General features: G+C 36.8%; 1 protein-coding gene across 1 annotated transcript; it reads right to left on the bottom strand.

The window, feature by feature from the left end:
- Nucleotides 1–8,024: 8,024 nt before the first annotated feature.
- On the bottom strand, nt 8,025–9,190 carry LOC108174555 (uncharacterized). Its single transcript, XM_017335651.1, has 2 exons — nt 9,160–9,190; nt 8,025–8,611 (listed from the first exon to the last, which is right to left on the bottom strand). Exons 1-2 carry the CDS (start codon nt 9,188–9,190, stop codon nt 8,025–8,027), a joined length of 618 nt encoding a protein of 205 aa, XP_017191140.1.
- Nucleotides 9,191–10,738: the final 1,548 nt, after the last annotated feature.

The raw sequence follows: 10,738 nt of genomic DNA, 5'->3' as shown, positions 1-10,738 counted from the left end.
CTTTAGCCTTAGACTTTAGTTGAAGATTCGAATAAAGTGCAACTTTATTTATCATACAATAAGGAGATGTCAGCAGATATCTAAGGATACACCATTTGACATGCAAGGAAGACAAGAAGGGATTTACCCTTCAATATTACTAGAAACAGAAATTTAAATACGGAAAACACAGACATGAAAAACTAAATGTATTACTTTCTCAAATGAATTGCATTCTAAGGGTATGGCACATACCAACCTGTTTCAACGTGCCTGAGTTTATAAGCTCATTTTCTGAAGGCTTTAGTCACCTCATATGGTCCTTCCCATATGCATCCAAGCTTTCCTATATTCAAATCTTTTGTGTTTTCCATGACTATTCTCAACACCCATTCACCTACCTTGAACCTTTTCAACTTGACCCGTTTGTTAAAGTAAGTGGCAACTTGGTTTTGGTAGTTTGCAAGTCATAGTGCAGTAATTTCCCTTTGTTCCTCGACTAAGTCGAGGTTATGGGCTAGCTGCTGATTGTTCTTGCCATTTGCCATAACTAATGTTCTGATCATAGGTAGAATTACTTATGTGGGGATAACCGTTTCAATGCCATAAGCGAGATAGAATGGCCTTTCACTTGTTGGCTTCCACTTGGCTATTGCCTTGGGGATAACTTCTGGAAGAGAATTGTAATGTGATCCTTTTCTCTGTGCAATAACTTCTAAATCTTCGATTATCGAACTATGTCCCATTATTCGTCACAATCGCCCTTGGTATGCCAAACTGGCATAAAATGTTCCTCCATACGAATCTTACAACGTTATCTTGTGTAACAAAAACATACATTTCTGTTTCTACCCACTTTTGTGTAACAAAAACTACAATCTTCCGAGCACCCTCGGAACGAGCATACGATGTTCATGCCCTATTTTAAGAATAGTCAGGGTCCTACGATTGGATTGAGTTCTTTGGCGGATTGTATAATAACCGGGGCATATTTCTGGCATTTGTTGCACCTTCTTACATATTACTCTGCATCCCGAGCCATGTATAGCCATAAGTAGCCTTCAGTTAATGCTTTATGCGCTAAGCTTCTTCATCCAGAGTGATTCCCACATATTCCTTCATGTAATTCTCTTATGACCCATTCAGATTGCCCTAGATTTAATCACCTGGAGTAAGGTCCTAAGAATGACCTCCTATAAAGCATGTCTTTGAAGATTGCATGCCTCACTACTTTCATTCAGAGTTTTCTCGCTTCTTCATAATCTTTTGGCTGGATCCTTTTAATTAGGTAGTTTACCATTGGCGTTACCCAACTGTCATCATCTTTAGCTTAAGCCTGCTCTAGTAATGGGTTATCAAGTTTCGCCCATCGCCTGTCTATTTGCATCATATCTGATTTCTCTACTCTAATACTCAAAGAGTACAGACATTCTACTTCGGTTACCCGTAGGTTCTCTTGTGCAGCTGACGCTGTGCACACTAGCTGGTACGCTCTTTCGTTTATCTCTTTAGGTATTTACTTCAGTTCAAAATACTTGAATCCATCCGCTAGCCCTTTAACCAGCTATTGATATGCCTCAATCCTCGCATTTTGTGAATCACTATGCACGGTAAGATGGCTTATCTTCAATTGTTTCGCAAGTTCGAGGCCTAGTATCAGGGCTTCGTATTCTACCACATTGTTTGATATAGGTAAATCCAACCGAACTAAACACTCTAGACCCTCAGGAGAAATTAAAATCATCCCATGCCCCAGTTCCTGCTTAATTGGGTGACTCATCCACATACAGCTCCCACTTGGTTTCACTAGGGTCGACTTCCATAATTTCCTCGCATTCACCCAACAAACTTTCACGTGGATAACACTCTACAAGAAAGTCAGCAATTACCTGTCCTTTGGCTGCGCTTTGAGGCCGATACTTTATGTCAAATGAACTAAGTTTGATGGCCCACTTCGTAATTCTTCCCGATAAGTCTGGTTTAGATAAGATAGCCCTAATCGATCGATTAGTTAACACCACAATGGTATGTGCCTCAAAGTATTGACGAAGCTTCTTCTTTGCGGTTACTAAGCCCAACACCAACTTCTCAGTGGGCAAATACCTCTTCTCTGCATCAATTAAACTTTTGCTCACATAAAATAAGGGTTGATGAACCATTCCTTCCTCTCTGAATAACGCAACACTTATTGCTTCTTCACTTACGGCCAAGTACATGCATAACGACTCCCCTTGTTTGGGGATAATCAACAACAATGGGCTTGTGAGATACTTCTTCAGTTATTCGAAAGCTTCCTTTTGCTCATGCCTCCACACACTTCATCCCCTGTATTGTATGGCTTGAAAAAAAGGTTTGCATCAATCGAATGTCATGAAATGAAACGGCTAAAGGCTGCAATTCGCCTAATTAACACTTGAATGTCTCTAAGTGTTATTAGATCCAGCATGTTACACAAGGCTTCAACTTTTGCTGGATTTGGTTCAATGCCTTGTTTGTTCATTATGTGCCATAAGAACTGCCCAAATTATACACTGAATGCACATTTTGCTAGGTTTAGGCGCATGCGATATCTTCTCAATACGTCAAAAGTTTTGTGTAGATGATCGATATGTTGGCACCATTTTTGGCTTTTGACGACCATATCATCAATGTAAACCTCCATTGTATTTCCAATTTGATTTTTAAATATCCTGTTCGCTAACCTTTGATAAGTCAAGCCGGCATTCTTGAGTCCGAAAGGCATTACGGTGTAACAATACAACCCACGCTTAATGATAAAAGTAATTTTTTTTCTTGATCTTCAACAGCCATAAGAATTTGGTTATAACTGAAATAAGCATCTAAGAAAGACAATAGTACGTACCCGACCGTAGCATCCACCGCCTGGTCAATTTTTGGAATTGGAAAGTAGTCTTTCCGACATGTCCTATTTAGGTTGCTATAATCCAAACATACGCGCCATTTTTCTTTCTCTTTCTTTCCTACCACTATAACATTTGAAACTCAAGTTGGGCACCAGACATCAAGAATGAATCCAACTTCGAGGAGTTTATTGACTTCTGCCCTGATAATATGATTTCACTTTGGTGCAAATCTCCTATGCTTTTGTCAGTGTGAAGGACAACTCGGATCAACGTTTAGCTGGTGACATGCCCCATCTGGGTCAATCCTCGGCATGTCTCTATAGGACTATGCAAAAACATCCATGTTGTTTCTTAGAAATTTTAGCAACTCTTCGAATTCCATATTAGATAGGAATAAGCCTACCCAAATTTGTTTCTCAAGATCAGTTGGATCCAAAACCTCTTCCCCTAGTGGTTCTATAGTCGGAGGTTCCTAATCGTCACTTTTCTGATCATGTTATGATTGGTCATCCATTAATTGTTATAATGGTTTATTCTTATACAAGTCCGAGCTCTGTTGCACTTTCCTGACTGTCTTGATGTTTGTAGCCATGCTGTAGCACTTTCTGGCCTTCAGTTGATCCCCTTTGATGTTGATTGTTGTTTGACCATTCGTCGACAAACACCTCATCACTTGACATCTGGTTGACTCTTCTCCATCCATTTGATGGATCTAGTCCTTTTCCATGATAGCGTTATACGCACTTGGTGCATTGATAATGACAAAAATGATGAAAAAAGGTCTTACCTGCTGCAGTGACGGGAATAGTCACATCTTTAATGAGTCGGCCTTTCGTTCCTTCAAACGCATCAATGGGAGTTGGATTTTGCCTTATCTTTTTCTCGTCTAATTTCATCATTATAAATGTGCTCCAGAATAGAACGTTTATGCTGCTCCCTTATCAATCATTATCCTTTTCACTCTTGATGACTAGTGCATCATTATGAGGGAATTGAATTCCTAAGAGGTCTTTTTCGTTAAAGGAGATAACTCCGAGATTCTCTAATGCTTTGGATGCTTCAAGGGCTGATGTTATGTTGTGTACTCGTCTAGACTTCTCGTCCTTGCGACTGAGAGCGTGTTTCTCGTCATCAAGGAGTTAGGGTCCACCATGTATGACATTGATATCCAATAGTCTCTCATCGGCCCCAATGTTTCCTATTATTACTTTAAGTCCTCCGTCATTCTTACATTCATCTCTTGATTCCATGCAGTACTATGACAGCATCCTCTTCTTCAGCATAGCATCCATTTGGTTCCTGAGGCTTCGACAATCATTGATAGTATGACCAAAGTCATTATGAAGAACACACATCTTGTTCATGTCTCACTTCCCTAGCAGCGCTCAAATCGGTGCTGGTGCACGAAAAATTCCCTTTCTCTTGTTCTCATAAAAAATTTTGCCCAAGCTCACTGTCAGCTTATTTTCTGGAACAATTGATCACATTACTGGAAGAATTGAACACTTATTGAAAACCAAAATAAGCTGTAAAACTAGCTAAACAGATACTACCATATTTAATCAAAATCAAAATAAACTACCTAATTGTGAAGACATGTTGCCTCAATGATACACTAATGAAACATCACAATAGTCTTCCAATTTCGAAGTAGTTGACTCCCACTATTCAAAAGACTCCACAACCCCCAGCTTTGTAACATGCTCTTTGAATACATTGTTTGGCTAGGCTTTAGTAAGAGTATTTGCAATCATTGCACTAGTAGATAAGTACTGAATATCAATCTCTCATTTCTTGACCATTTCTCTAACTTTCGGGAAATTCATATCCATTAACCTTGAAGCTGAAGTCCTCTTGTTATTCTTTGAGAAAAATACAGCAACATTGTTATCACATAACATCTTTATAGGCCTTTTAACTAAATCTACAAGCTTCATATCAACAATTAAGTTTATGAGCCAAACAGCTTGCTTCATTCCTTCAAAACATGCTACAAATTCAGCTTCCATAGTTGAAGTTGACACTATAGTCTGCTTAGCACTCTTCCATGACATAGCACTTCCACTTAGCTTAAAATATATCCAACAGTTGATTTCCTTTCATCCACATCCCCAATAAGATCTAAATCAGTAAATCCAATCAACTCCAATGAATCATTGTGCCCATAAACTAGCATAAACCCTTTAGTTCTCTACAAATATCTAACTCCTTCTTAACTGCCACTCAGTGAGCTTTTCCAGGATTTCATTGAAATCTTCCCAAAAGTCCAACAGTGAAAGCCAAATCAGGTATTGTGCAGATATTAACATACATAACACTGACAACTAATGAAGCATACGGTTTCATATTTATTAACTTAGTCTCAAGTTCATTCTTGGGACATTGATCTCGAGAGAATTTATCACCCTTATTCACATGAGCATTAGCCTTGTTACAACTATCCATGTTAAACATATTAAGTACTCTCTCTATGTAGCCCTTCTAAGATAAATCAAGAAGCTTTTGTTTTCTCTCTCTCACAATTTCAATTCCCAGAACATAGTGAGCTTCTCCAAGGTCCATCATTTCAAAATTTGTGCTCAACATGCTTTTGGTTTCTTTCAATAGTTGCATATCCAAGCTTGCAAGCAAGATATGATCAACATATAAGACAAGAAATATGAATTTAGATCCCTTGGACGTGATATAGATGCAATCATCCATCTTGTTTTCAACAAACCCTCAACTTGATCAAATTTTGGAAACCATTGTCTTGATCAACTTGATCAACTTGATCAAATTTTGTTCAACTTGCAGACCATATCTTTTTTCCCCTTTTCAACAAATCCAGGAGGTTGAGACATAAAAATCTCCTCATCAAGTTCACCATTCAAGAATGCAGTTTTTACATCCATCTAGTGCAGTTCCAAGTCAAAATGTGCTATCGATGCCATTATCACTCTCATAGAATCCTTGGAAGAAATAGGTGATAAGGTGTCATTGTAATCAATACCATCTCTTTATGTGAATCCCTTTACAACTAATCGAGCTTTGAATCTCTCAACTCTTCCCTCGGCATCTCTTTTGGTCTTAAACACCCACTTACGTCCAATTGATTTATTGTTAGCTGGCGACTTCACTATAGACCAAACACTATTTTTAGACATTGAATCAAGTTCTTATGCCATTGCTTGCTGCCATAGAACTACCTGAGGACTCTTCATAGCTTGCTTATAAGTCACAGGGTCATCAATTCACCATAATCAAATTCTATCTCTTGGAGGTACACATAGTCTTTTGAGATCACATGTTTCTTTACTTTATTAGATTTCCTTAGTTGTGGTTGATCAATCAAATTCTCTGTAGTTTGAACATTGAGATTTTGATCCTAAATTCCTACTTAATCCTCAATACTTGTATTCTTAGCATTTGTATTCTCAAGCTCTGCCATGCCTTCATCAAAGTCGGCAATTTCTGAGTGAGACCTTTGAAATATAGGTACTTGATTGTAGTTTAGTTGTGAAGAAGAATTATCTGACTGCACTATTTCCTCAAAACCAAATTTATCTTTAGTCATGTTTGATACATCTTCATCCTCCAAAAAAATGGCATTGTGAGTTTCTTGAACCCTTGTATATGCTTGTGTGCAATAGAACTTGAAACTCTTTGACTTATCTGAGTAACCAATGAAAAAACATGTAGTTGTTCTAGAGTTTAGCTTCTTTTTACTTGGATTGTAGAATTTTGCCTTTGCTTTGCAGCCCCAGACATGGAAGTGATTGAAACTTGGTATTATCCCTTGCCATAGTTCAAAAGGTGTCTTGGGTACAGATTTTGATGGCATTCAATTGAGAATATAATTTCCAGACTTTAATGTCTTTCCCCAAAGAAAATTTGGAAGCTTTGATCTTGAAATCTTGCTTCTCACCATTTCCATAAGAGTTCTATTTCTCCTTTCTGCCACTCCATTCTATTATGGGTACCAGGAGTGGTATATTGTGCCACAATCCCTTGACTTTCAAGAAAATGAGCAAATGGACCCCTTTGTTGCCTTGCCTCTGTATGCCTACCAAAGTATTCCTCTTCCCTATCTAATCTAACAATTTTAATCACATGATTTAACTGTTTTTCAACTTCACTTTTAAAAACTTTGAAACATTCAAGGACTGCAGATTTCTCACTAATAAGGTAAATGTAAGTGAATCTGGAGAAGTCATCTATAAAGTTCACAAAATAAGTGTTCTCACAAATGATTTTGATAGGAAAAGGTCCATAGATATCTGTGTGAATGATTTTGAGCTAGCCATGACTTCTTTTGGCATCTAACTTTCTATCATTAGTCATCTTGCCTTTTATGCAGTCAACACATACAGTAACAGTTTTAATATCAATTGCAGGGATTAAGTTCAATTTACATAATTGAAAAACTCTTTCTTTTGAAGTATGTCTTAATCTTTTGTGCCAAAGCATAAAGGATTGATCAAAAGCATGCATCCTTTTAGTGGCAGTATTTAAAACATGCAAGTTTTCAAAATCTACATTGCACTGTAATTTCCAAAGATGATCATATAAAAATGTTTTTCCCTGCAAAGATCCTTTTTTAAAAAACTTGACACATTCAGCATCTCCCATAAATACATAGCCTTGTTTAACTAGTTTTGATGCAGAAACCAAATTTTTCCTCATTAGGCACATATAACACATCTTTCAACTGCATTGTTAAACCAGTATCTAATTTCAACTTGACAGTACCAATGGCCTCCATAGACACTTTGGTTCCTTCCCCCACGAAAACATTAAAACTACTTGTTTTCTTTTGTTCCTTAAAACCTTGCAAAGAATTAGTGATATGCACAAATGCTCCAATATCAAACCACCAAGAGTTTGTGGGAGTATCTATAAGATTTGCTCCTCACAGACATAGATATCAGTTCTACCCTTAGATCTCAGCCAATCCTTGAATATTTCCTAGTCTTTTCTATAATGACCCTTAGTTTTGCAATGATGACATTTTACTTTTTCAATGTTTTTAGTTTTCACTTTAAATTTGTTAGACTTAGAGGAACTAGAACTTTTAGCAGGCATAACAGTTTTATCAAAAGTCTGAGATTTAGAAGTTTTACCAAAATTTGCCTCCTTATTCCCTTTGGTAGCTTTCCCAAAATTGACAGTCTCAGATTCCTTGCCCTTCTATTGCTTTTGTTAGTTCTCTTCTTGCACACATTGAGCAATGAGTTCATCCACAGTATAAGTCTTGTCTTGAGTATTATAGGACACTTTAAGTTGACTAAATTTCTGTGGTAATGCTTGCAGTATCATGAAAACAAGTTGTTTTTCCCCAATGTTAACATACATGGAAGTCAGCTTCTCAGCTGCATCAGTCATTTTCATAATGTGGTCTTTGATTGAGCCTCCTCCTTCAAACTTGTAAGAAGTTAAAAGAGACATATATTGAGCAATCTCAGCCTTCTTTGGTTCTTTAAATTTATTCTCAATGGCTTGGAGGTAATCTTTGGTAAAAGTTGACTTTTTGATACCACCACGCACAGTGTCAGTCATGTCACCTTCCAATATGGATAGAGCCACTTTGTTGGCTCTAGTCCATCTCTCAAAGTCAGTCTTCTTAACCTTGGTGCTTCTATTAGTCATGGCCTTAGGTTGTGGATTATCAAGGGCGATGTCATACTCATTTAGTGTCATAAGTAATTCAATCTCTTTTCTCCATTTTTTGTAATTGCTTCCACTAGTGAGTATTGGCACTGGTGCTAAATTGAGTGACTTTAGTGAAACTGCATTAGACATCAATGAAATTAGCACTATGAATCTTGAAGATTCTTGATTTCTATCTTTTCACTACCCAAAAATTGTTTGTTGAATCAACTTACTCATACATATGATCTTATTTTCAAAGACATATATAGAGTAAACAACTCAATGAGATTTAGTAAACTTCTGCAAAATTGATCAACACAGATTGTACAACATACATACATATATACACACACACACACACACATGAACCAACAAGAAGTCTTTGACAACATACATACATACACACACACACACACACACACACACGAACCAACAAGAAGTCTTTGTCTACTTTAGCATCTATCTTGACTCAAAACTATATTTTAGACAAGTAACAAGGAAGAGAAAGGTCCATCAAAGACGATGAGGGAGAACCCTCTTCAAAGAATAGAATGAAAAGACAAAATCCCATATTTCCCAATGGTCAAATTTTAGTTATTAAACATTTTACAAAAACGACACCATTATGCGATTTATATAAGCCTTTTTATTAAACACACTCAAGAACAAAATCTTTAAAACATACCTGCATTATTCGATCCTAATGATGAAGCCATTGCAGCTTGCTCAAAACCTTCTCCTCTTTGGCAAAATAATAGCTCTTTTAGTCAATAGGTCTTGGACAAAATAAGCTACCAAATTGCAAGAGCAGTTGTTTGAGTGTATAGATACAGATATATATATATATATAGTAGTCCTCTAACTTATTCCCTATCAGAATTAGTCTAGGATTCAAACTATACAAACCATAAAGAACTATGAAACCAAATAGAGTTCCAACACTAAGTTCTTTTCCCAAACCATTGAACTTCACACAATTCTGTTATCCTAAAACATTGAGGATAACCAAATAGCTTTAATCAAGACTTTTCCATATCAATCTCAAACACTATAACCGGTTCTACCTCACATTTTATACTCACAATCTTACAAAATAAATTAAACCAAAATAAAGAAAAACTAAAACTAACAAAAATAAAAATAAATCCATCACTCTCCCAAATCATCCACGATGCGCCGACAACTATCAAGTCCCCTATCATCCATCACCCTTCCTAGTGACAAACACCAGCCCACGCTATCTTTCAATTCCGGTAAAAAAAAATTTAGAAAAAAAAAGGAGCCAGAGAGAGCAAAATAGTTCCTTGGAACAATAAAAATCGCAATGTTGCACTTGGCCAGGTTTCTATGTCCTTATACCTCATTTTGTCAATGGAAAAACTTGTGAATACAATTTTATTAAGTAGGTGGGAAATAAAACATAGAGATAGGCATTAGGTGGGAAATAAGACATAGAGATAGGCATATTAGCATGAAGGGAAATTTTGAGATTTCTATGGGATTTCTAGTGACTTGCATGCATATACAATTCTAAATTTCTATACATAAGCAACGGAAGCATATTATCACATATTATCAAAGCTATAATCATGCAAATCCCCTTCAAGAAGCATATGTTCATATACGATGCATCAAACAAAATATTGAAGAACAAAGTTAAGGTTGAGTTTTATACCTCTTGATCTAGACTTTAGACCAATGATGGACCACCTCCAGGCTCTTTGTTCTTTGAACTCCTTGAGTCTAGCCTCCCTCCTTGCTTCCTCCACCTTAAAGATTTAGGGCTCCCTTAAGCCTCCAAGTATATAGAAGACCTCTACATATCCACACCCACTAGTGTAGTGAGATGGATGTTGGAATAATCAAAAGGAGAAGAGATGATTAGCTATTTTCTCCTCTTAGTGACCGGCTATGTGTGTGTAGAGAGAGAGAGACTTATTTTTCTCTTGTTGAAAAGGACACACAAAAGCCCTAATGAAACTTTTTTCATTAAACTCCCTTTATAAAGGTAAAAGAAGTAAGTCAACTACTTGACTCTTTCTCTCTCTTCTTTCCTCATCCTTGGCCGGCCACTTAGTGTTGGTTTGGACTTTGGGTTTTTATCATTTCAAGTCATTAGCTTATTGATAATCTTTAAGATGCATTAGCTTATTGATGATGTCTCAACAGTTTTGGGACAATCAACAACTCTAGCTAACACAAGTTATTTAAATGAACATACTCAAAAGAATTCCTTCTCAAGTAATCCCATTTGATATGTGTGA

This window comes from Malus domestica, chromosome 11 (genome assembly GCF_042453785.1).
Source record: "Malus domestica chromosome 11, GDT2T_hap1".
Classification (NCBI taxonomy): Eukaryota; Viridiplantae; Streptophyta; class Magnoliopsida; order Rosales; family Rosaceae; genus Malus; species Malus domestica.
This window is presented reverse-complemented; position numbering and strand designations above follow the sequence as displayed.